The 27,002-nt window shown below is 37.6% G+C and overlaps 1 protein-coding gene and 1 non-coding gene across 4 annotated transcripts in view; both read right to left on the bottom strand.

Annotated features, from left to right (window-relative positions):
* The window catches only part of GABBR2 (gamma-aminobutyric acid type B receptor subunit 2), a 457,331-nt gene that overhangs the window by 180,879 nt on the left and 249,450 nt on the right, over positions 1-27,002 (bottom strand). For all 3 annotated transcript variants that reach the window (XM_064430950.1, XM_064430955.1, XM_064430964.1), the window contains one exon: positions 14,222-14,282. In XM_064430950.1, coding sequence (XP_064287020.1) covers positions 14,222-14,282 — 61 coding nt within the window. The remainder of the gene's footprint in view (positions 1-14,221; positions 14,283-27,002) is intronic.
* On the bottom strand, positions 1,687-1,757 carry TRNAN-AUU (transfer RNA asparagine (anticodon AUU)). Its single transcript has one exon. It is a non-coding gene; the product is annotated as a tRNA-Asn (tRNA).

Raw genomic sequence — 27,002 nt, 5'->3', positions numbered from 1 at the left:
TCCTGAGCAATGTAAAACAGGGACAGAATTTCACTTTCTTAATGCAAAGTGACTAAAAGCCACCCCATGACGTAATATCTCATCCAGTTAAAATCAGGTCTGCCAGCACAGACTATTCCAGTTTTCTTTATCTGGACCTTGAATTGAGTTTACCTCAGCTGCTTGTAACTTTCTCATTGTGAGAGATTTTCAACATTAGTAATTTTATACTTTAGAATGGAGGGAAAAACTATTTGTGAGTTTTTACTTTTGTTTTTGTCCTGTACTTTCAAATAATAATTTGAGTACTTGGTGTATGACATGCAAATGGAACATTTCACTCCCTTACTCCTGTCTCTCCACTTTTTGCTTGTTTTTAATAACAGTTGCAATGCCAAGATTAAAGGAAAGCAAACAAGTCTTAAATAAAGTATAAATATTTCATCCTAAATTTATCCAAAATGATGAGAATATGAATGTCAGCTGGAATGAGGGCCTCTTGAATGAGTGTAAATTACAGATAGTAATGAGATCAATTAATTCTATTGTAATGAAGACTTCTGATGAGCACTTTTACACCTGTTCTTTTAGTCTATATATTAGTGAGCCAGTGCAAGTGCAAAGCAACAGATGCTGCAGAGGCTTAGAAATAATCTCTTGTCTCCATTCTCTGCATCTGCAGCTTGCAGTTTTCTGAACTTCAGGAGAAGCACTGCCACACCTGAGGTTCCAACATGCATAATTTTAATGCATGTCCAGGGTCCACAGCTGGCATCTGCCCAAAGGCTTGAGTGCACCTTGCCCCCATTACCCATGCCTGGCCATGGCTGTGCTGTTTGAGGCAAGAAGGTTGCTTGAAATGACAAAAATCACAGAATCAGTTAGGTTGGAAAAGATCTCCAAGATCATGGAGTTCAACTTTTGACTGATCTCTGCCTTGTCAACTTGACCCTGGCATCAATTGCCAGGTCCAGTCATTTCTTGAATTCCTCAAATCTGTCATGAAAGAGGCAGTACACATTTCTGTAGGATCTGCTGCCCAGCACCAGGAGGTATGTAGGCAGACTGTGAAGGCCCAAAGCTACTCTCCCAGTACATCTGTCCATGGCCCTGTGGGATAGGAAGCCCTGCCAGGGATGCTAGTTGGACAGCTTTGCATGGGCACGTCTTTAGGCAGCAAAAAGAGCCTTTCCTTCCAAGCACTCTGCCCATGCAAGAGCAGCCAAGGTTTTGCTAAATGGAAGAGCTCCAGGCCAATTAATGTGAATAAATTGAACCTGACAGGTCATTTAAGATAAACTTTTATTCCTTTTAGGATCTAATGCTAAGTAAATCTCTACGTTAAATTTCACAAGGCAGAGCTGAGGAACTTCGCAATGCTCCTACCTAGATTGTTACTCTATATTCAGTAAAAGAGCACAAAACCCACTATCATTATTCTGGCCAGATCTCCTTTGCCAGTCACAACAAATGTCTAAGGGAGGAAGAGCTTGGAAATATGTCTACATGCTCAAATCTCCAGTTATGAAGCCAAGGGAGATGCATTTTTCTGGCTACTACATCTTAAAAAAGCTGGGTTTCAGCTTTGCTCCATTTGGGATGGGGCATGTCTAGGTTGACTTGGCTGCCAGCAATCTTTACAGAATCACAGGATATCCTGAGTTGGAAGGGACTCACATGGATCACTGAGTCCAGCTCTTAAGTGAATGGCCCATGTGGGGATCGAACCCACGTCCTTGGCATTAATAACACCATGCTCTGACCAACTGAGCTAATCCTTGGGAAAATCTACTTTGGGTGGCATTTTCAAAATTCTTGAGTGACTTAGAAATGAAAAAGTATAACTCAGTTGTCTTTCCCCCAAACATTTTATCTTTTGTATTCCTTTCATTTAGCCAGCCACTTCCATACAAATAGATAGATCATAGAGAGCTAAAAAAGTAATCTGAATTTTCATTTAAAAAGATAATGGAAATATGTATTAACAAGGGAAACAGAAGCAGAATTCCAACTCAAGACCAGACAAGGGATGAAATATTTAGCTTACACAATGGTCCATGCCATCAGTAGGGCATTCTATATCCAAAGGATACCTATCTACATTTTTATGGCTTGCGAGCCCATGGTCTTTTCCAGAACTAATGTTTCTGTAAACCCCACTTTCTCCACAGTCCACAACTGGAGTTATGTGCACCACTGATTTTATCTAGCACAGTAAATCAGATGGACTAAAGCTACCTGAGTCTTTCAGGGATTAAAGTAGTTCTAAAGTGCTGAAAAATGAACCTGTAACACACAGGCAATAATCTAGCATTTGGCTACAGGTTATCACTTAGGTTGTCAGCTAAATTTATCAAACCTGGATATGAGCAGTTAAAAAGCTTTTGATGATTTATAGCATCTGTACACAACCGCAGTCTTAAATCTACTTAACATTTTCAGGATGTGAAATACCAGAAATTGGGTTTTTTTTAATTCTATTCTCTTCTCTGAATTCAACAAGGCCTTTGTGCATTTACTGACCTTTGGGATTCACACTTCAGAGACTTTTCAAAGTCTTTTCCTCTGGAGAGGGGAAGCACAGACTAAATATGTGAATAAGTCCCTCATTTTACCAGGCTGTCTGCCATTTACTAACACAGCACAACGCAACATTTGCCTGCTGTCACATCAGACTGCCACAGCCATGCTCCAAATGTCACATTAGCAGAGGCAGGTTAAAATCACTTTGCGTTACAACACTTTCTGCAATGACCTTTTGAAGGCCCAGAATGAGAAGAAAGCTTAACTCCCCTTGCTCTGTGCAGGGAGCCTCCCTTATTTTTCTCCTAAATGTGAGAAACACCTTTCACTTTCAAAGGGGAGTTGTCAGCTTTTATGAACATGCGACATTCCTGCAATCCACCAAGCTCTCCGTGGCTCCATCCTATAGCCTGTGAGTTACAAACAGCATTCTAAAACAGTAAAATTGGTTACCTGAGGATTAGGGTCTTTGTGTATGTCAGACACCTTTTTCTTGAGGAGCACAGGGATCTGCTTCCCCTGATGTACTCAACTTTCCATTTTGACACAGGTCAGGGCACTATGCAGGGCAATTTGCCTTACCAGGCCTACACATAATTCGACTTTTAAAATGGCCTGAGCACGGTACCTGTATTACTAATTTGGATCCTATGTCACACTTTTAATAGAAACAAGCATCCATCATGACTATATTATAGATGGGAATATAGGTTTCCCAGGGAAGAGCTATCCAGCCTGCAAAAGAAGAGGGACTGGAACAGACTGGAGTGAACTGCCTTGGGAGATGGAGGAGTCACCCACCATCCCTGGAAGTGTTCAAGAAATGACCGGACCTATCACTTAGTGACAGGGTCTATTTTACAAGGTGGTGATCAGTCAAAGGCTGGGCTTGAGGATCGTGGGAATCTTCTCCAACCTCAAAGGTTCCATGAGTTTAGGGGATACACTTTCATTGAGGTATTGCTCCTTTCCTCATCCTCCAATCTAGTCTTTATTGGTAGATCCCAGATTATTTGCAGCAGCCAAGCCACTGACAGGGAGACTGTTCCCATGCTTCCCATGTCATGTGGGGCTTCTGAGACCACCTAGTGAGTCCAGTCAAGGCCAAATCTGGTAAAATAAAAGTAAATTAATAATTATACACAAGGGATTAACTAGTAAAGACTGTACAGTCTATCAAGGTCAAGCATGGCCTGGATAGCTCTGAATTGGATATGCAAAAAGCAGCGCAAGGAGGAAAAATGTGTCCATGGCATAAAGGTTAAACAAAGAGGGGAGGAAAAAAGGGAGAACACAGCAAGCTATCAAACAGCTTCTTGTCAGTAGCTGGGGATCATATAAAATAGCACTTAGATTTATGTACAAATGACAGTTCCCTATATCTCTGTCTGACCCTGTTCCTTACACGAACAGTATTAATTCAAAACATTTTTCATCCTGACAGTAGTTTGAACTAAATCACTGCTAAATCATCTGTAGTGGAATCACTTTATTGCAGGTAGATGTACTAGATCAATATAATGAAATAATTTGCTTATGAGGAATTCATCCCTTGTCCTCTATAATCACTTAAGGAAAAAATTATGCATGCTCCCCAGATGAAGATAACAAATACCAAGACCGGTGGAATTTCAAACAGACATTTTTCTCAACAGTCCACACTCATTTTCTCCTTTTGGTTTCAATTTTTGAAATAGCAACTCAAGAGTAAAAAAAGTATGACCCAGTCCTTTCATTGCAAGGGGACATTAGGGGTCCATAGTAAGCTTTTAAAAAACGTTTTGCCTAAGTCCAAAATGTATGGGGTGTGGCTGTTGTGGGGCTTTTTGACTCCCAGACTCTATAACAGAAAACTATGAAACTTTGAAAAATGAGCTTCTTTAAAATATGAGATTACGAAGGGTCTTCAGTGACTCTTGAAAAAGAGAAATGAAAAGATATTATTTGCTGAACTGGCATCTCTACTTAATTTCTTTCCAAAAGGAACCTGTTGGAGCAAATCATCAAAATACACTGAAAATAAACAGAGAGATGTTTATCACAGATGTGCAACAGATTCAATATCGTTATATTAAATAACATGATTCAAGCCAGAAAATTGCACCTGTGCCATTGTGAAATACTACCAAAATTCAGACATTTAGACAAAATTCTAAAGATTTCTCACAAATCTATTAATTACATGTGCTCATTTTCTATTACATGTTGACAGGATCGGAATCCTTTAATTTCTGAACCATGGTCCAGTGATGATATATCGAAATAGATTATTTTTTCAAAAACTAAAATGTCAGCTTAGAGAAATGATCTTCTATGATTTGAAATTAGATAAACATTTGTAATGGCAGAAAAAAGAAAACTATTATTAGGATGAAAAAAGGAGACTAGTAAATTTGAAAGGCAATTTAGCCTTTCTGTACCCTTAATAAGGAGCTAATAACCGGGACTTAAACTGCTTCTGTGCTCTTAAAGTTTTAGTACAAATGCCTATATGAATTCTGCAGCATGCAAATCACAACTTCCTTTGGTCACCTACACAGTGAATAAATCAATCTTCACTCTTTTTTAAAAAATATTCCATTTTCATCTCCCCTATCTGTAATAGATCAGAGTTGTTTTCTCATAACACCGTGATGATATTGTCTACCATCCCTGAAGTAGTTTTGTGAAGGAAATTTTTGCCAAATATACTTTTTTATATTATTCCACAGATTCAGAGATATTTTAGACTTTACATGATTGTTTTCCTATCTGTAGCCTACAACTATACAAACCTTAGCATGCTAGCTTGTTGTGCTACTCAACAATTCTCTGTTTTGTCTTTTCAAATGATAATGTCAAATAAAAAAATCTATGTCCTTTCAGTGACCTAGATGAACTTAATTTTCTTCTTTTCTATTCATTCAGAATTAAAGTTATTCTATTTCACAGTTCTGTATATCCTGAGGAAATATTTGAACTACATGTTAAGGATGATGTCATTGCAGTAGACTGAATTCTCTGTCAATTACACCAAAGTAAATATTTTCCCAAAATATACACCAGAATTTCATGGGTTTCTTCTAAGTCTTCTAACTCTTTTTATTCCCTTACATTTTTTAAAATCTTTTTATGTCTTACAAATTCTTCCCAAAAAAGCATATCTCTGAGATATCAAGGAGAGAGATGTGCCAGCACACAGCTCTGCAGAGAGCAGCAGCTCATGGTGGCCCCATAGCCCTCAAGAAAACCTCTGTCTCTCTTCAAAAGACAGGGAGGACTGGGTGGTGACAGGGAGGAACAGCACTGTCCATCACTTGAAATGGAATAGCTGAACAAGTTAACTCTAGTAGAAGTAGGATTCTGAATGCTAATTGAAAAAAAAAAAAAGTTTAAATTACAGTGAAAGTCAGAGAGCTCTGAAGGAAACATCTAGCAATTCTTTCAGGTTCTTCTTAGACATTATTTCTTTAGGGGGGTACTAATTTCTGTTGACTTTTTGGAGCTGGATACTTCAGTCTCTGGTAAAAATTAATTCTTGTAAAATTATCTTCCATTGCTTTTCAACATTTTTTTCTTTGCTGTTGCATTTGAAAGTTGCATTTTTTCTCAGTAATTAAGACATCTCCTAGGACATTTTTTGCACAACATAGTGACAGACAGTTATCAGATCTTGCGAAACACTTTGCCTCAGAGTACACTGAATGAACTGAAGTGGAATCCTATGAAGATGACAGCTTCTTCTATAGTGCGTGTGCTTGTCCCAGTAATAATTATTTGCACATTGCAAACCCCCTCTCAAGGGATGAACCTCTCTGTACAGCACAGGCACAGAACCATAGTGATAAACAGGTCCTCACACATGCCTGGGGGAAACAATGAATGCAACTCTTCCCAGCAACCCATCACGCTCACTGCAGCTTTGGGTGGCACAGAAGCACCCTGCTAGCCTGAAATTAGTTGGCTTGAATGCTGATAGCTGCAAAGCTGTGGCCTCCCATAGCTGTTCTCCCAATGGAAAGGTCACCTACCAAACCACTGATCTTGCCCCAGGGCAGATTTCCAGCTTCCAGTCTGCTCCATGTTATTGTTGCTACACAGCTTGCCGCACCGCAGTTGGCCTGTTTAAAGCTAGCTCAGGTAAAACAAAACAAAACAAAACAAAACAAAACAAAACAAAACAAAACAAAACAAAACAAAACAAAACAATAGGGGCTGCCATGACGACCAGCAGCTGCACATCAGTGTCCCCCTCCAGCGTGTCCTCCCTGGCCTCGCAGTTTATATCCACATAATACAGCTTGCTCAAAATGAGGAGACTCAAGCAACTCCCCACACTTAACTGCATTAATCTGTCTTTGTAAATAATTCCCTAAGACCCCAAAGAATTTCTATAGCCCTTATCTGTCTGTCCTTTCTCCAGTTTGACATCACAAGTACACAACCTGGGTACCTGAATTTTCATACACTTTTCTGTGTTTATAAAAACAAACCAAATGAACACAAACCCCAACTCCAAATAAATAATGCCAACAGATTACAAGACAAGTAACTGGCACAGGGGGAAACATTGCTTCTGGTAGGTATGGAAGAGAACAATCACTGAACAGCAAATGTGTCCAAAAAATCTGACAATAAAAGGGGAAAACAGCTATAAACATACATTAAATATAATTTCCTGTATGGTTTCATCTGACAGAGGACTGTTATAAAGGTGAGTGAAATACTGATAATAAAATTACAGTGAAGTTCAGTGCTAGTGAGATACAGCATAACATACAAGAGAACATATCAAGTATACAAAATGAAGCTGTTGGTTCTAAGAAATTAAGAGCATCCAGGATGAGGCCATGGATTTACTGTGGCTGATTCTTTGAAAACATCAGTGCTGTGCTCACCAATGGCCAAAGAGGCAAAAGGAGGATAAATGTGGCAAAACAGAATATTGTGAGAGAAGCTAAAATAATGCAAAAAGGTCATTCAGAAATATGAGTTATGGAGATGGGCATTTCAGAACTGTGTGTGGCTCTCATTAAACTCTCACAAAAAAAAAAGAATATCAGGAAAGGTAGAGGCTCATTAGAATTATAGAGCAACATTTACATGACGAAAAAACTAAATGGATGATAAAGACTTGCATTTCTAAAGACACTCATTGATAAGAGAGGTCTGTAAAATATGAACAATGTGTAAAAAGTAAGACACAATTATTCACTGCTTATCACACCACAAGAAGCAGGGTATGCTCAGTGAAATTCAAAGATTTAAAACAAACAGATGGAAGGGCTTTAATCATTACATGCATCATCATTTTGTGAAACTCATTGCCAGCAGATGTGTTGAAAGCCAAAAGTACAAATGGAGTCATGAAAGACAAATTGATAGACAATAAATCCACATTAAACCTTAAGGTCCAAAGACACCCTCCAGCTCAAACAGGCATGGAAACTCTTGCCTTTTGGATCTCAGAGTGTAAATCACGCACCCATATAGATACCCATCCATAACATAGATTTATCATCTGCTTGGGAAATCCCAGCTTCAATTCACTTTTTCTCTGACGAAAAACTGTAGTTTTTACCTCTTTGTATTTATACATACATCTGGGTAATGATTTTCACTTTTTGTCCTGCTAAATCTTTGTAGAACATAGGAAAAATTAACCAGACTGATAGACCAGAAGACAAAGGGTAAGTGGCCCTGACACCTATTTGCAGTTTTGATGCTCACTTGGCTGAGGGATCAAAAGATTTATGTTCAAATAAATCTGATTTAAAGGAAAAAAAAGAGAACAACAAAACACAGAACTGATGCTGGAAGAGCAATTAAATGTTATGTTTCCTCCCCACAAATAACCTAATCACAATTCTAGAGTTCCATGCTTATCTTATGTCTCTTATTAGAAACACTAGAGAAAAGTACAACAAGTGGTGTTAATAGCATAACGTGGACAAATACATGTAAATAAAGTGTCAGGATGACATTATGGACACTGCAGAGGAGCAACAGGTCCAGAAGAAATACAGCTGGAGTTGAAGGGAACTCAAGATGCAGTAAAAGTCATCTGTCTGTCTCAAGGTACAACGAATACATCTACAGCATGTCAGGTGTTTGTTTAACTTGTTTTTCAAAACTTCCAAGGACAGCAATTTTATACATTTTCTAGAGTTTGCATCCTTTTCATTAAGAAGTTTTTCCTAACATTGGCTCAAATCTCCACTCCTATTCAAGTTTCTTAATTCTCAGCCAGATGATGAAGACAAGGACAAGAAACTTTTATCAGTAGTTGTCATGCATTTTGATCATGTTCTCTAAGCAGCCCAGATATTTCATTTTTTTTTATTAAGGTATGTTCCTAGTCTTCTGTTTTCTCCGCACATTTTTCTTAAATAAGCACTGTACACTGTACAGTTAGCTATAGCCTTTTGGCACCAGGGAGATTAAAAGGATACTATTATGGATACATGCCAGTGCAGAAATTTTCTTTTTTACCTTTTCATGTTTTTGCTTATTCATGTTCATCCACCTATTGTAATCTTTAGTACTTTTTATGTATAACTATGGACTAGTGAATTGCTCTCCATTTTGTATTTGTCCAAAAGTTTGTTCCCAATGTAGCACCAGACATTTGACCTAAAAAATCAGCATTCTTTTTCTCTTGGTTACTTCTTCAAATTATTAATATTTGTTTGAATCCTTGTCTAGTCCCCCTGTACTTGGTCAGTCTCCCAGAGACCATTGTACATTTTGATAATTATATATTCTAGTTAATCTTAATCAGTAATGTCAATATTCAGTGACTCCAGATTCAAGGCACACCCTTTCAGAGTACTTTTTGGTATACTTCCCCAAATTGAAATGGGACTTTAAACCAGTTTTGTGGATACTTTTATATTCATTTAGATCACAGGCTAGTGGAAGGTGTCCCTGCCCATGGCATGGGGGTTGTAGCTAGATGATCTTTAAGGTTCCTTTCAACCAAAACCATTTTATGATTCTGTGAATTGATCACTGAGCTAAAAAAACCCACTGGTCACTAAGGTATGGACAGTTGAAATAAAATTACACTACTCATATGGAGACAAAAATGGACTGGATATGGTACAGCAAGAAGTCGACAAATTACACATTCATGTGATTACAGTCAAGACCTCCTGTTAGGATGTGTCAGAAGCAAGCTTTCTGACTTCTTCAGTAATTCCCTTTTTTTGCTTGAAAAATTATAGTTTTTTATGATATGGTGATCTTTTCCAGAAGGGTCCAGATCAGAATCCTCTGCCTAGGATAAACAGTTTAATTTATGTGTTTATTACTCATTACATGACACTAGAAATTATTTACTCATCATTACTAAAAAATTGCTCAAACAACAGAATTCTGAAGTTCTTTATATACTTTTTTCCTAAATTAATATCTAGATATTTGAAGTTATTCCTTAATTTAAAAAATCTTAATAATTATAAGGAAATTTTATTCTGATTTTCTAAGTTTTTTGCAGAAGCAGTGAAATATGAATCCACTGATTCTGGATATTTGACACCATGATTTACATATATACATATATTTATATGTATATATATGTGTGTATATATATGTATATATATATATACACACACATATATATATATATATATATACATCTGAGTTTTCAGAGTTCTTACTAAATATTTTCTATTCATTGAATTATATTCCTTCAACATTATCACAGAAAAAAAAATCCACAGACTGGTTCTTTGGGTAATATTGTGGACAGATGATAAATATTAAAAAAAAAAAATATCCTAAGGCAATTAGTCTCAGTATTTATATGAGCCTTTGTGGAAGCAAGAACCAACAATAGTTAAGAGTATGCCAGACTGTATTTTGAATAATAGAAGGAAACTTTTCCAGGGTTGGATTGCTGCCCCTAGAGAACAAGTTATGGATGAACTGAGGATGCAGGAAATAATCCTGGGTTCCTGCGTAGCTTCCTATTCACTGTAGAGTAGACATTTGTTTGTCCACTGCTTTTGATTAAGCTCAGAGAAGAATATCTGGGGTTTTCACTGCAGAAGTTCAGTAAGGGTTTTCCTGAGCAAACCAAAGGTTTTACACTTGACAAGTCCCGCTCTCCCTCTCACTTGGTGCGCAGATCAGCCTTCAACACTAACAAATGTCACACCACATTACCTGGCTAAATGAGTTGAAACACTTAAATTCTTCCCAGAAAGACACGGAAGGTGATCACCCACTTCCTTAAAGTTTTTTTCCAATATGCAGTACCACAGACTTTCGTTCTTATCTACACAAAGCACAATTTCTGCATGTTTCATTTGTATTTATTTAAAATTCTTTTATTTTTCTTTTTAACCTATTCCAACACAGATGTCTCTTAGCTTTTGTTTAACGCCTGACAGAAATAGGAGTCTGACTGAAAGCAAGGTACCTTCTAAGGTTCCAGTCAGATTAAACAGAAAGGATCTGCCAAAGTGAAACATTCTGAAGGACAGGTATAGATCTGTTCTTGAAGCCTCCCATATCAGAGCAATCTACAATCTCAGCTTTGTTACTGCTCTCCTTTCTCCCTGATACACCCACAAAAGTTGTCAGGACTCTTTTCAGCTCTCACTAGACAAAAGATTTTGACTATCTACTTCAACTACCTGTCTGACTATGAGAAGAGTTCTTTAATTACATCCATGGAAAAATTGCCAATCATTGAGAAGGATGCAAACTTCAAACATCAATTGGATAACTCAGCTAAACAGTCTGCTCTTTATTTACCAGTAAGGTAGGAGGAGAAAATGCTATTGCATGTGCTTTGTATTCTCTGTTGCATACTAAATAATTCCTGTGACCAAGCAGCAAGCAGTTTGGTCACAGCTATCTCTGGCACCATCTGTTTGACCACTTGCAGAAGTAACAGACTGCACAGAAGCTCAAAAAGAGGCATGAGTAGCATGAGTTTGGAAATAACTGTATCTAGATCCAAAATTAAACCAGCTATTCAGAATTTCATCACACTGTGTCAGCTGTACTGCAGTTACCCCTTGAACTCTCACAGGCTGCTTTTCCCTTGCCTCTGGCAGATGTGCCTGTCTGCTTTTCCCATAGCCAAAATGTTTGCTGATGGTCACATTAAAACAAAAGTTTCTAGCAAAGAACAGAAAATTTAGCTCCTGAGACTGCTGATTTTTCTACCCAAGCAAATGAGGAACAGAGGTTTTGGCCATATTCTGATAAATGATTACCTATTTATCTGCTTTATTTTTCTGCATTGAATTATTTCAACTGGGACCTACTGACAACTTTCATTTAAATTGTTAAAGAAATTATAAAGCTGCATAGATTAAAAAATGCCTCTTCAAGTATGGAACACTAACACTGGATATTCCTAACTATTATGTTTGGATAATGAGCTACTAATACATTTAATATAAGCTATATTCATAATTACAACTAATCTTACAAAAGCATTTACAAGACATCTTTGATGAGGTCTTTTTTCATTGAAATCATCATGATTTGTATTGTTTTCTTACCAAAAAAACCTTTAACCACTGAGTTTTATATCTGTCTCATGCTTGATCACTCCTAATAGCTACAACTACAAAGGAAAACCCCATTTACCATTTTAAGCACTGGACTTAATTAACTTCTTTACATTATTAGGAACTTTCCCAATAGTCCAAGAATTATTAAATGTTAATGAGAATGTTTCAGAAAGTTTTCTAACCAATAAAGGATTCTTTTGAACAAATTAATAATGTCCACAATTATACCACAAGTATTGAATATAAAAGCTTAGGACAAAACTAATACCAATTAAAGAAGAACAGAAAAATCCTTGATAATATTTGGACTATCATTTGTAGTTAAAAAAAAGGAAAGCTTTCATATGTGTTATACTGTTCCTTATTTAATTCTCTCATACATTTTTGCACATTCTCTTTATTTCCAAAATGGGTGAGAAACTAAACAAAACTTGAGACGAGCCTTATGATGTGATGACTGACTATTGCTTGCATGAGTAGAAATCCAGCCCTTCTCTGGCATTTCTCCACAGGATGCCTGATTTTTTTTTTCTGTAGGTTAATTGGAAACCTTTGTTTGATGATCAAAATATTGACTATGTACCTGAATCACTTCTGAAATAGTAATTTTGCAATTGCAAGGGATTTTAAAAGGGTGACTGTCTCCTGTGTTTTTACTGATCTAACAAACAGCTGACAGTAAAACCATTGGTGTTAAATAGTATCTGATATGAAACTGAAAATATTGTAAAGAAACTCAGTTTGAATGTTGGAGATAAAAATCAACATAAAATCAGCTATCCTGGACGCCTTCTGGATTCGTTCAGATGACATATATTGCACCTCCCCATGATCCCAAATCACATCCTTAATGTGCAGAGGGAACATGCCTCTCTTCCTCCTCGCTCAGGTGTTCTAGGAGGGTACACGTAGCTACCTTAGGCAAAACGCATTAGAGCTCCTCCAGAGTTCTGAGGAATAAACACCTCTTATAAAAATTTTCTCATGATTCTTTCACGTGTCTGTAAACACTGCTATTATGGAAAATAAATGGGGGCAGGGGGGAGGAACAAGAGGAAGCAATCAATATTCATCATCAGGACTGAGCAAGAATTCCTAAATTACATTACCATGAGATGATGTCTGCAAAGTTTTGGTGGGTTGAAATGCTTCCGGGAGCATGAGTTAATAGCATCACTTACTGTTGTGAAGGCAAGAGCAATTCTGAAGATTGCTTCAGTAATTCAGAATGAGTAACAACAGAACCCCTCAAGTGCATTGCTGTTCATTAATAATAATGTCCATACAGCAGAAAATTTCTGTTTAAAGAATGAGCCTTTGTAACTTGGTCAGCAGGATTATGTTTAAAGCGCTCTCCTGAAAACAAAGGAGAGCAAGCTTCTCTCTCATGCATTGTATGAAAAGAATCTGCCAGCTTACGACTACCCTCACGAGACCATCCAAATGCAATCATCTCCTGTTTTATCTCAGCCTTAGCCTGGGAAAAAAACCACATGAATTGCATTCTATAAACTGCAGAAACAACTACAACATGAATCACCATTTCTGCTGAAACCTCTCCCAGCAAGCACCTCGTCCTGGCTGCAAATGGCCCCTGACAAATCCCTACGGCTCCATTTGCAGTCTCTGCTGCTGAGACCATTCCCTGCAGGAGCAGCTCAGGCTGAGAGCATGCAGCAGGCTTGGTGAGTTGTGCTGTGGAGCATGTTGCCTCCAAGGGATGGGGTCAGCAGTTTGTGTCCTCTGCACGCTGAGGGACTGACTCCTGAAGCAACTTTTAGCAAACAGTTGCAGAATGTCAAAAGTGAGTCTTCAGAGAGAGCAAAAACTAACTTGAAAGAGCTTAACAACAAAAATCCTCTCTAAATTCCACTCCACATTGGTTTTAAGAAACAACTGTATTAAGAAGTGGATACTTAGCTGACCAGTAGGGTTTTTTAAACAGGTACAGGTTGCTATAGTTCAATAGTTTCTATAAATATGGGGACTGTAATTGAGAAAAATTCCTGGAAATACCTCACAGCACTCAAGGTTCAGAACACCATATTTTAAACAGGTAATAAACACTTATTAAGTTCCTTTCTGCATCTTCCAAGCAAGTCCTTTTCAAAATAATTGTACATATTTAAAACATCCTGAAACAAATGCAAGTGACACAAAAGTTTGAAACTGCATACATAATATAAAGAAAACTGTTTGCAACCTACCTTGGAATTGCGTAAATTTGATGGTTCCCATCCTCTCTCCATTTTTGAAAACAACATCACCCTAAATAAAAAAAATAAACACCTTAAAAGTTTTATAAATCTCTCATAATATAGTTTAGCATTAACATTTCAATTTTCCATTGACTATTAAAATTACCAAAGCAATGTTTAAAATCTGAAGATGGAAGATTCAAACGGATTCAAAATAACTCAAGAACACCTCCTTAAAGCTTTCTGTTCTATAGATTTTAAGTGGCCTTAGAAAGTTGCCTGGTGTTACCACCCACTTTTCATTTCAAGGTTATGGAAGCACAATAAATCCAGAAACGTACTGAATTTCAGATGATAAAAGGTGTGCAAACAATTGATTTTCACTGTTTGCTTTAGGAAGGACATGCAAAAAACCTTCAAAGACCACACAAGAAAATAGTTTTCCACTTCATTCATCCATCATACAGTTCTCCAAATGGCTACAGAATCTATTTATCTTGTTTTATATACTTATCCTACAAGATTATGGATAGTAGCTCCTATGGCTTGGTTTTGTACTATACCAACATGTGTGTCCTAGTATTCATTTTAATTGTAATGTCTTTAAGTCAGTACTACCATTGGTGGTGCTATTCATTGTTACTTCTCAATATAATGGTCATGTAATGCTAAAACCTCCTCACACATCCCTAGGAAATTACTCCCATCTTTTATCCCATCTTTCTGGATTAAATTAAGAAAAGATCTTGTTAAATTTCCTCCTTGGTTCAGCTATTTTGCAATTGAGTATGAAAGAAGAGGGTTTCATTAATTTATAGTAAGTATTTTGAAAATTGAACCTCTAGTGGAGAGCTGAATGCTGTCAAGATAGATTGCTGTTCTACTTCTTCTCTGCTTTGGCTTATTAACACCATCTCCATAAATCTTTGTTTTGGCAGACATCAGAGTGAAAGAAACCAAATGGTAAACCTGTGAGACTATGGTACATTTCTCTGTACCAGATTATTACTTTTTGGATAACCCTTTCTGGTCACTGAAGGCCTCTGAAGTACTGAAGCCAGGTCCCTACAGGAACAGTGCAACAATTTTGTAGTACAGCACACTCAACTCCCCTCTATTTTCTGCAAGCCAAAAAACACCATTTCCCTTTGATACACAGAAGAAACCTTAAACAAGTGTAAGCCATATTGTGCTAAAATTTAAGAACCAAAACACCCCAATCTTCTGGCTATTTTATTTTTAAAAAAGATAATTATGTTTGAAGCAAAGAAAGTGATATAAATAGACAATTAAATGTTGAATTTAATTTTATGATCTACAGTAATGCTAGTAAGAAATAAGCCAATCAATGTTTTAGAAACGTGTCTTTAGGAATTATGTGCTGATTTATGGCTTGAGAAGTGAGCTATAATCTGACGATGTTCTAGAGCTCACATCAAGCCGTTTCTTTGTTACTGAGATAACACACCATAAGATTTAGCTGGAGAGTTGTCTTCTTTACACTTGAGATTCATAAATTACGAAAAGTGTTTTTTCTTTATTTAAAGTGGCAGGTGTTTGAATAATAGATATTACTAATACACACATTAAGATGTGACATTCCAAAAGCCAGTCTTAGCACTATTTTGTCCTTTCTTTTTACCTCACCACACACTCCAGCACATGTGCCAGTACAAACTGCAGTTCATGGTGTGACCCACCATAAAACCTAGATATTATAAAATCCATGTGAATATAGCAACACACAAAACCCTCTTTTACCTTCCATTATGTTTTGGTGACATTACACACACAGGCATATTTAGATATTGATTAGTAATGGACCAGTGATTGTATAGAATTAAAGAAAATATCTGAAGCAATGTTGATACTAACTTCTTCAGAACATGATCATTATATCCAAAAATATTTCTTGATCAAGTAAAAATTTTATTTCAAGCGATGTAAAAGAAGACCTCGGTCCTGAACAAGCATTTAAATCAACTGCACAAGTGAATAACTTGCACTTAGAACAAACCCCACATTTTACTATATATTAAATATATAGTAAAGCAAAGCTTTCTTCTTCCATTACACACAGGTCACCACGATGGAGACTAGCAGAAACCACACTTGGTGTCTTGGTGCCTATTTAATTTTCTTCAATCTACCCTCTACATTTTTTTTCTTTTCTGGTAGTAAAAGTGAATGCCAGAATAAATAGCAATCTGTCCAGCTGATCTGCACAACTTTGAGCTGTGGACAGGCATCTTCACCCTAGCAATGACCCTTGAAAAGTTGATGGGAAGGAAATAGATAGTTTGTGGCTTGGAGCCCAACAGACAGAGATGTGAACAAAGGTGGAAAAGGAGCTGAATGAGCTCAGTCTGGCACAGCCTGCCCACCCTGGATATTGCTGCTGGTGTGTACAACCACCACGGCACACAGAATTTAAATTTTTTGGCCCAAATACATCCCTGTACTTGGGTTTCATTGCAGCTGCATAACTCATCATACAACCTTACACAGATGTACTTTATTTAGTTTTCTTGAATGTACTACCACCCATAAGTATAAACCATACTAGTCTCACAGTACAAGTTAGGTGACTCAAACAACAGAAATATAGAAGGTTATGTTGTAGGTTTTTGTTTGTTTGCTTTTTGCTACATCTCTGACCTGCTTCCCTTGTAATTGGTTTTGGGTTTTTTTTTCCCTTCCCTGAAAAAGCTTGAATGTCTTCTACAAATGATGAAAACCAGACTGGATCAAACATTTCAAGAGCATCAATCTCACTCTTGCCACATACAAGGGCATCATCTCCCTATTTCTTCTGAGTACCATCACCTTTTTTGTGCTCTCTTTTCCAAACCCTAATATTGATTTGTGTACTTTGTTATACAGAGTAACTGTTTCACCCCCTTAATAAAAAGACATTTTCTACCCTCCTTGGATGTAGTCTTTCCCTTTTATCTTAAGTCATTAGTCCATTATTTGTGGTCAGAATAAGAAATCCGCATTATGTATTCACACTTACAAATTATTAGCGAACATTGGATTTACTTCCGACACATGGGACTTCCCTGTCTTTACAGCAGTCATTTGTCTCTACTTGGAAGGAACTGTATATTATGCTTCTCTATTTTTTTCCTGGTGGTTAAAAAGCAAGTCTCTTTGCTATGAACACGTCATCAGCTCTTTTTGAGCTACTGAGGACTAGCATTTATTACAATTTTCTTTGCATTATCTTTGACAGTATTATTATTCAGCTCTGGACAGAAGCCCATGTCAAAGTTAAAATTCTTTTATTCTTCATACACTGAAATCCATGGCTAGCACATTTTTTCATTCATGTCTTTAGTTGTCATCATCTTCTTCAATCAAACCAGAGTTCATAAGTTTCTTAACTGCTCTCTCAGTCAGGGCCAGGTCTGCACTTGACCATAATCTAATTTACTGTGTATTTTCTCCTGCAAACTATCTCAAATTTAGTAAACAGAGAAATAAGTGCATAGTATTTACTTAATAATTTTCAGCACTATCCCTACAGGAAATGTCTGCTTTGGACCATGTTTACTTCCTCCTTCATCTGTCTTCCACCACATGGCGCTGAAAACCTCTTTATTCACCTGTTTATCATTTACCCAGCCTATACTTGTTATCTTATTGCTGGTTTAAAATGTCATAAATATACACTCAAGCTAAATTAACACAAATACTCCTCCATCAGAGGAAAGACTATGAGAACATTGACAGAAATACCAGAGCTGGATGCAGGACAGTCAAATACCACAGGACTTCTATGCCCTGAGTGTTTTCTGATGGGCCAATACATTTCAGGACACTGCTTCTGTTCCACTTCACTGCCCAGGAACCTGGGCTACTCTGCCCTACAGACAAGTCATCTCCTCATATAACAGTATTTAAAGCCAGTGGCTTTTCATGAAACATCTGAGACTACACTGTCAAAACCACTCCAAAAGTGATCATTTGTGTTTTCCCAAAAAAAAGTTAGCTCATTCACTTTTGGGGCACTTGAGTGAGATATCAGATATCAAGTAAACAATCTAAATAAATGCATGCAGAAATACCTGAAAAGCAGTAAGATAACTATGACACCTGAAATAATATTTTACATAATTTAATATATTTTTATATATTTATATAATATATCAAATTAAATCTGTCCCTTGAAGTTCTGTGACACCTACTGAAGTCAAGGTATACTTCTGAACTTCTAGTTTCCTTTTTGGTCTATGTCCAATAAAAGTACCAGCCAAGAAGTGTGAAGCATCCCAGGATACCCGGAACCCAGAGGGCAGCTTACTGACCTCTCACATTGTTTCTAGCTCTATAGCTCTGCACCTACCTGGTGGTAGCTCAGCATCCATCAGGCCCCTGATCAATGAGTGGCCTACCAGCAAAATACATTGTGGTTTGGTTTTGGTTTTGTTTTCTTGGGTACTGTTTTGTTTTTTTGGAGGATTTTTTTTGTTTGTTTGTTTTGGTTTTGTTTTTTTTTGTTTTTTTTATTGCTTTCACAAGTGGGCGGTATGTTGTTTCTGAATTATTGAACCAGAGCCAGCACAAAGGAGCCTTGAAAGGATGCAGGTACTAGCAGAAGGAGGTAGGAAGAAGGGAGAAAGACACTCTCTGTTGGTCCCAGATGCTTTTATAAGTCTTTCTATGTTTTCATGCAATCCACACAGACTGATACTCACGTGTTGCACCCAATTTACTCTTTCAGGGCTCCTTAGCGACTGACACACCTTCCCTGACATGCACAATGCAGCAAGCTGGGATTCTGTGGCTAATGGTTCTGCAATTGGCAGGCAGTGAAGAGCTACCCACTGGAATTCTTAGCCTCTTCCACCCTCCAAACTTCATGTCCAAGACAGTGGTGTTTGTAGAGAAAGGAAGTATCATTTATTCTACCTGACAAGCTTTTAGTTCTGCAAGTATAACCTCACTTCTGAAACAAAGCAGCAAGCTTCCAGCTGAGGGCAGCTTGTGCTCAACTCTTGTGGTTTCAACCTAGTTACATCACTCATTCAGCTGCAGACAAAGAGCTGAGCACAGGAGATGTAAGCTGAGTGCAAGAGAGGGTACCAGGGAGACAGCAGTGAAGGGGGACCCCCCTGTGGGATAAAGAGGTAACCATCAACTTTTGATAAATGAAAGGAGAGCAGAAGGCACAGGGTGACGGAAATTAAAATGCTCCATCAAATCAACAATGCTTCTCAGTCCATGATTTTATATCTTTAGACTGCTGTGGATAAAATGTTTCTGGAACATTTGATCAAAGCAGACTCAGTGACTGCTGTTTTTCAGGCCTTGAGTCTATTTTCAGAAAAGGTGTTTCCATCAAAATTTTCAAGATTAAGGACTAAAATCTGAAACAGTTTACAATCCATTGGGATGCCTTTTCCCTTCCTGTTTTCTCTCTTATGACATTTTCCAAAAGGTTTGGGTAACTGAACATTGTTGTCTGGAGAGCAGCAGAGCAGCTCAAAGAGCAGGGTGAAGCATAGCTAAAAACCTGGTCTTGGCTAACATTTTCTACATAAAGCAGTACCACCATTCTCATCTAAATAGGAGCTTTTGTTCTAGGCATGACAAAGCAGGCACAAAACAACAGGAAAAAAATGAACAGGCTTACTTCCATACATTGAGTATCCATCTGCACCACAGCAATGCTATGCATATGCTTAAAAAACATACCCAAAACCAAAGTGGTTTCCCCCACAGAAAAGCACTGGTTTTGAAGAAAAACAGTGTGGAAGAAGGAGGATAAATTGTTGGAAGAGAATTGCTGAGAAACAAAAAATCTGGTAATCATGACAATGATGGAAAAGAAGAATGAATAACTGGCATTCATCAAATCCCTTAATATTGGAACTAGGAGGCACTCATCTATTAGGACTTTGGCCTAACAGAAAAATCAGTGATGTTTTTCACATTATTCCTTTGCACAGCAGGTAATGACCTTCTGAAATTTGCATTGAGTGAGGATTACTTATATTTATTTTTTTTTTCATTTAGAGGACCAGGACGTGACCCAGTCTACAGATCTCATACAAGACTTCATATATTCCTATGTCGCTGCTGTAAGCTCTTGGAAGCCAGGCAGGTAAATGGAAAATTAGATCTCAGAGATAGGTCAGAGATCAGGAAATATTAATGATTTTTAAACAGGTTACAGAAACTGCACTCATATGGATGAAGTATGGGATAAGCAGATGTACAGATTCACATCAGAAGCAATTTGGAAATAAAGAACACAGAAGAGAGATATCTAAGTTCTTTTTTTGTCCTCCCCCATGGCAAAACCTGTTCTGGACAAAAACATCTGGCAATTTTAATAAAAGAGATGGGCTTTGTGTCTCATATTTGCCAAGGTCTTTGTTAGCATCAGCTAATTCAAGTAGTCTGTGGCATTGCCCATTGTGTTCTGCTTTGGCACTTGTCTACCTAGAATGCCTACAGAATAAGTAATAGATTTTCCCAAAATTAAAAAAAAAATCCCTGATATATAAAATAATTTCTTTAGACTATCTTGAATTAAAATCATTTCTCAACACCACGTTTCCTAAAAAAACCCAAAAAGCTACAGTGTATCCCCTAATATAATGACAGCAATGAGTCCTCTTCCACAGCTGGGCTGGAAGAAATGGGAAGTGAAGATCAACACCCACAGTTTCAAATTAAGTATAGCATCTTTATGTCCCTATCATTCATGTACATTCTCAATCTAGATTATGTGGAAATACAAAGTACTGGAAGCCTTACCACCATGGTTTCATCACGCAGCCACTACACTCCCTTCTAAATAATGAGTTCCAGTCCATTCAGCCTCTTCTTCCAAGGAAAGGGGATTTTTAATTTTGTCTGTCTCCCTTCCCTAAGCCCCTGTTACAATTTTATTTATTTCTTGATAAAGGCATAACTGGAACACAGATGCTCTTGCTGTGCAGAAGGGTGCCTCTATTTCTAACTAATATTTTGCTAGCTGATCTTTACCATATTTTAGGCAGAACTTCAACTTTTTTTTTTTTTTGAAAGTGAAGGAACCAGAAGAGGAACAGACAGGATTTCTTTCCTCCATCTCATCAGCATCCTGTATCATCAGTTGTCACTGCATAAAAGTGTGCTGTTGGCAGAACAATGACATAAGCCCAGACTAAGCTGCTCCATTAGATTAGCATTTAGATGCATCTAAACAATTTTACACAGCTATGCTGAAATGAGACAGCACAATCATAGCATTTCTTTCAGCACAGCAAGCAAAGGCATCATTTACAAACATCTGAGCACTCTGTTTACACACAGAAGCAAGATTAAGGCAATAATGTCCCTGACAAGGTACCAGCAATTCATAAGCAGCTAAAAGTGGGGAGAAAAGCATGCTAGCCAGGAAATCATGCATCAAAGTATAAGACTTGCTGGCCATTGCAGGTGAAGAAAGATGAAACCTTTATGCTTTGTTACTCATTAATGTGCTTTTACATATTCAGCTGGGCTTATGGCCAGCAAAAAGCAAAGCAGTTAAATGCTCTTTTCTTCTTTACGGCCATATCATTTTTACCAAGTGACAGAGTTTTTTGTGAGTCATCTCTGTCAGTGATCAGGTAAGCTCTGTGTTGGACATCATTAGTGGTCTTGGGTTTAAAAGCATGGCAGGACAGAAATTGAAACATATATACTTGAGAAGCTACTTTGCAAATTTTTTTGTAAGTATTTCAGAAACAAAATGACAGGCCCTGGAACAGTGTGCAACAAATGCTTTCAAGTCTGGTGATATATGTGATATATAACAGCACTGACTTGGTATTTAGCCAATTTCCTGATCTACGGTTGGTTTCTGAAGTATGAGAAATTTAATTCCTTTTCTTTTCATTCAATCTCTTCCAGGAGCGTATAAAAACATTGATGTAAACAACCTGTCTTTCAAGGTGGCAAGAGAAAAGGAAACAGGCTGAAGCACTGGGACTAGGAATGCAAACCCTTCCATTGTGTATAAAAGAGTAAATATGAACTGCTGAGGGGATGTTGAGAATTGTTCTTACGAGGTTGAGTCCCTGATGATTTCAGTTTCTAGCTTTGTGTGTTTGTAGAAACAGGGTAACAGCACGTTATCTTCCACCACCATGGCATTTTTTCCCCACTGCTTTTGTAAGAATGAATCAGAAGAGATGGCAAAAAGCCTTTTAAGGACACCGCATTAAGCAGCAGTTCCATCTCTTCAACAGTGCAATTTCATATGATGTTCTGAAGTAATTTCTTCCATTTTCTTTAAACTACATTAATCTCAGAAGAGAGCAGAACCGCACAGGCTGTATTCCATTTGTTCTGATGATGACCCAGATGACTGGAGGACCCACAGCCTCCTCTCTGTGCACCTCCTGCCCAGGCTCTGTCACATTAGCTGGACACAGGAGATTACTTTGTTTACTCTGTTCTTTATAAAGAGCAGGCAGCCTCTGTTATTAACAAGGGTTTCATATCCAAAGTAGAACAACAGGAATTTCCCATGTGCAAGCGCTGAGCACAGTATCTTCAGACTATTATCTTTCTAAGTGAGCAACTTTAATTCAAAACTGCCTTAACAGGAAAGGGGAATAAAACATTTTACAAAGACCAGACAGCTTAACAAATCTCTTTCTAAGTGTGTATACCTGTCAGTCGTGGATTATTCTCCCTACTGGGGTAGAGAAAAGACTATGATAGCAGATTCATTCCCAGTGTTACACAGCTACTTTACATCTGAAAATTCCCCTGCAGGCAGAATGTAAACTGATGCTGACCAGGGAAGACTGAGTAGGCTAAAAAGGTGTCTTTTTTGTAGCGAGCAGCTGTCCAGGTCTAGAACACTAACACAGATTTTCTCTCGTTTCACATAGTAAAAGCTCTTACACAGGAACTCAAACTGTTTAATTCAATATTCATAAAATGTTTCTAGTGATTAGAGTATTTTAAACTTTTCTTTGGCAAATTAACTAAGACAGCTCAAAGCACATGGGAACTGACTGTCCAGGACATTGACTTTCTAATACATTTCCCAATAACCATCACTGAAATGGGTACAGTTTTCATTTCAGAATGAAACAACAATTTTTGTTCAGCTAAACTTACAGCAAGCTCCTAACAACCTTTTAATTTAGCCCAGTTGTAGTTTTGGCTTTGCTTGACAATTGCCAGTATTGTTATGACATTTCAGATGTCTCTGTTTCTGTAAAGCCAGAAAGCCTAGCCTAAGTTATTTCCAATCCTAGGACTCTCAGATTTACTTTTCTTTAAAATTTCAGATTTTGTCTATATTGCTATCAGAAAGACTCCTGAAGACAGCTACGTTTGATGATAATGAAGTAGAAGTTTCATCCTCTTCCCCTTCTTCAGCACTGCATCGCTCCAGGTGATGCTTTCATCAGCATCAAATTCTGACTGAAATCTGCAGAGAAGAGCATTAGCATTGCTGAGCACAGAGATTTGAACAGGCTTGGCAGCGGCATGAAGGAGATCTAACCAGCATATTCTTAATAAAATCAAGTTCAGCCCTTTTCATTGTCCATTTTAATACTTCAGGCTATTCTAGCCTGTGCCAACAACCTGCAGAGAGTCAGTAAGATATAACCGGCATAATTTTGACACTTTAAAGATTCTCTATTTATATGTGTGTAGCAATTTTGGTGAGGAAAGATGGGAGGTTCTTTGTAAAACACTCAGATCTGAAGATGTTTGGTTTGGTTTCTGAGTGATCTGTGCCATGTACCATTAGATCCTAAACATCAAAGCAGCTTTCCAGCTGGCACAGGTCACAGATCCCAAAGGTGTAGCTCTCTTCAGACTCCATAAAGTGATGCTTAGAGTAACAGTATTCCTTTGGGATCACTCTTCCTACACTTTCAGAACACTAAAGTTAAGGCTTACGGGTACTTAAATATCTTCCCACTGTGATGGATGCTTTTAAAAACTTTTATGAAACACTTTGTTGTTTTAAATACATTCTCTGCCTAAAATTAATTAAAAATCAATGTCATATTAAATCTCTGAGACATACTTAGTCACTAATTAGATAAAGTGTATTTTTCAATGAAATATACAACTTGAAAATCTTCTGGATTCCCTATGGACATGATGGTGAAGATGAAAACAAGACAGCAGATGATATCCCTTGTTACCCCTTAAGTCACACCAGCTAATTTGTGGAAATTAGTATAAAAGCAAGTTAATGAAAAGTGAGTCCTATTTTTGGTATTCTTCTAACTTAAGGTAATATTTAAAGTCCAGCTAATGCTATTAAATAGCTACAGACTAGACATCTTCTTCCTACCCATGCCCCCCAGCATTTCCACACCCAGGATGTTATCTATACCATGCCATGCAGACCAATTCAGATGCACCCAGGCAAACAAACTGGTAAATCTACATAGGAAAACAAGATTGGTGTCAGTCTAACAGTACAAGCAGATTCCCAGACTAGCAAATTTAGTCTAGGGAATTTCCTTTCTCAGCTCAGATACCACTAAGCTGTTTCTGGACAAAAAAAAACCTCAACAGAAACAAAAACAAACAAACAAACACACAAACTGACAAACAAAAAAAAAACCCACAAAAAACCCAGCAAACAAAAACAAAACACCACAAAAAAACCAAAAAACACCCTCCCACCAAAACAACAACCAAACTAAAAACCAACCAACCAACAAACCCCCCAAATCCCCAAAAACCAAGTACAAAACCAAAAAATCCTCTACCATCACCAAAACCAAACAAATACAAAAAGAATCCCCTCCCCAAATATCCCCTAAAATAAAGAAAAAGCAAAAAGATTTGCATTTCTTTTAAAGGTACTGCTCTCAGTTCTTGCTTCAATAAAAGCGCAGGCAGAATCAGAGAGAGTAAATTTGGAACTGGAAGGGAATTAGGGAATTATTATCCATCAATGCATTTCATGGGACTATATTCATATCTAAGCTCCTGGAGGTATAAAACTCAGTATGGGGAGCCTTTTTTACTTCCAATATTTCCATCAGAAGACTGCTTCTGAACCTGGATCTTCTTATCATTTTAAGCCTTCCTCTTGCTTTCAGGGTCTTCTTATTATTGGCCATATGCTTACTTTTTGGCTCACAGTATTATTTGAAGGAGATTCCCCTGTTCTTTTTTTAAATGATATTTGTGCAGAGAAAAAGTAGTTCTCCTCTCAGCAGACTAGGTATTCTCAGAGCTGCAACAGGGAGAGGAATAAAAAACACCTGAGTTATCTTTCCACCACAAAAGTTGGTTTTATATAGGAGTAAGATTTTTACCTGGCCAGTCTGAAATGTGTCTCTCATACACAAAGTGTATTGGAACTTCATGTTCCAGAATGGAGCCAGGGATTGAATTTCAGAGTCCTGAAAGTGAGATTGGAGAGGAACCATTCTGGGCTGCTGTTCTCTGAACCTCAGACACCTATGCCCACCCATGCTCTCTTTAAATGCCTCTAGTATTCCTAAAGTAGACAGATTGATGCTCTCCTCTCATAATTTGGCAGAATAACACAATTCATTTACTTAACACATAAGGGAATCTGAAATTTGTATATCCCTTACTTAGCTGCAATGAAAAAAAAAAAAAAAAGAATAAATAAAGAAGGCTGGAAAATAAGAAAAAAACCCCTGCATATATTTTTCCCATGAAAAAAGGACTAATATCAGTTTTCAAACTTTAAAAATACTTTATTTGAAAGGAAAAGAATTATTTTTCTTTTGAAACTGTAAAAACAAACAATTTTCTAAATATTGAAAATACCAATATTTAAATTTTGATTGAAAAAATGTGTGTGAGTCTGTCTACCAAATGGCTGAGGGTGGCAGGATACCACTCAGGAGATAATCTTTACTAACTCTTAACTGCACACTTTAGACAATAATGTACACAGACCTACACTAATTCCCCTGATTTACATTCAGAAAGGACTGGACTCATTTGAATATCAGGTGAGCTTTCATTTCCCTCTCTCCCTTCCCAGCCCCACAGCCCTGAATCATACTGAGCTGGGCTGAACTGCTGTTTGAGCCCCAGCAGTGCACCAGCAACCGAGCAAGCTGATGCCAAAGTAAATCCACTGAGAATACTGTTGGCAGCACCTCAGCTTGTGCTGAAGGAAGTCTTGAAACTGTTCTGCAGGGCTGCTGAACTGATTTTAAGCTTAGATTTTTCAAGGCAAACACAGAGGCCCAGACCTTGCTTTGCCTTTTTTTCTATTCCCAGTGAAGGAGAAGGCTGCCTCATACTCAAAAGCCTTCTTTTCAGTTTAAGAGATCAAACCTTCAAGATCTAGGAAGCCTTAAACCTGGACGAGATCTCATTGGAAAACAAAGAAACCATTGCTTAAAGATGCAGTACTCTTCACTTTCCTACAAAAGATCCAACACTACAAGTTCCAAATAAGCACTGTGAGTTGAGGCTCACGCTGACACCTCTGTAATTAAAGCATTCCAGTATCAGATGCTTGGCTTCTTGGAGAGACAGCAATAATATCTAAACAGCCCAAAGGAAGACAAATGACAGATTCCATTATTTTTTCTGGCTATCTCCAGTATCATAACCTTTTCCTTATCTTGGTCAACACACTCACACTGACTGGAATGGGACTAAATTTCTTTTTAATACTCTGACAAACTGCATTGCTCTCTGCAATAGCAGCAAACCCTGTAGTCACAGCTACCCTTAAAAATCAGTTACTTCTATTTTTGAATTCTTGTCATCAATCATCTATGCTAATTGGCTAAGTGTATGGCATGCCTATAGAGTATTAAATGTCCCA

This window comes from Passer domesticus, chromosome 1, assembly GCF_036417665.1.
Source record: "Passer domesticus isolate bPasDom1 chromosome 1, bPasDom1.hap1, whole genome shotgun sequence".
Lineage (NCBI taxonomy): Eukaryota > Metazoa > Chordata > Aves > Passeriformes > Passeridae > Passer > Passer domesticus.
The sequence above is the reverse complement of the archived record's forward strand: the minus strand, read 5'-3'. Positions and strand labels throughout refer to the sequence as shown.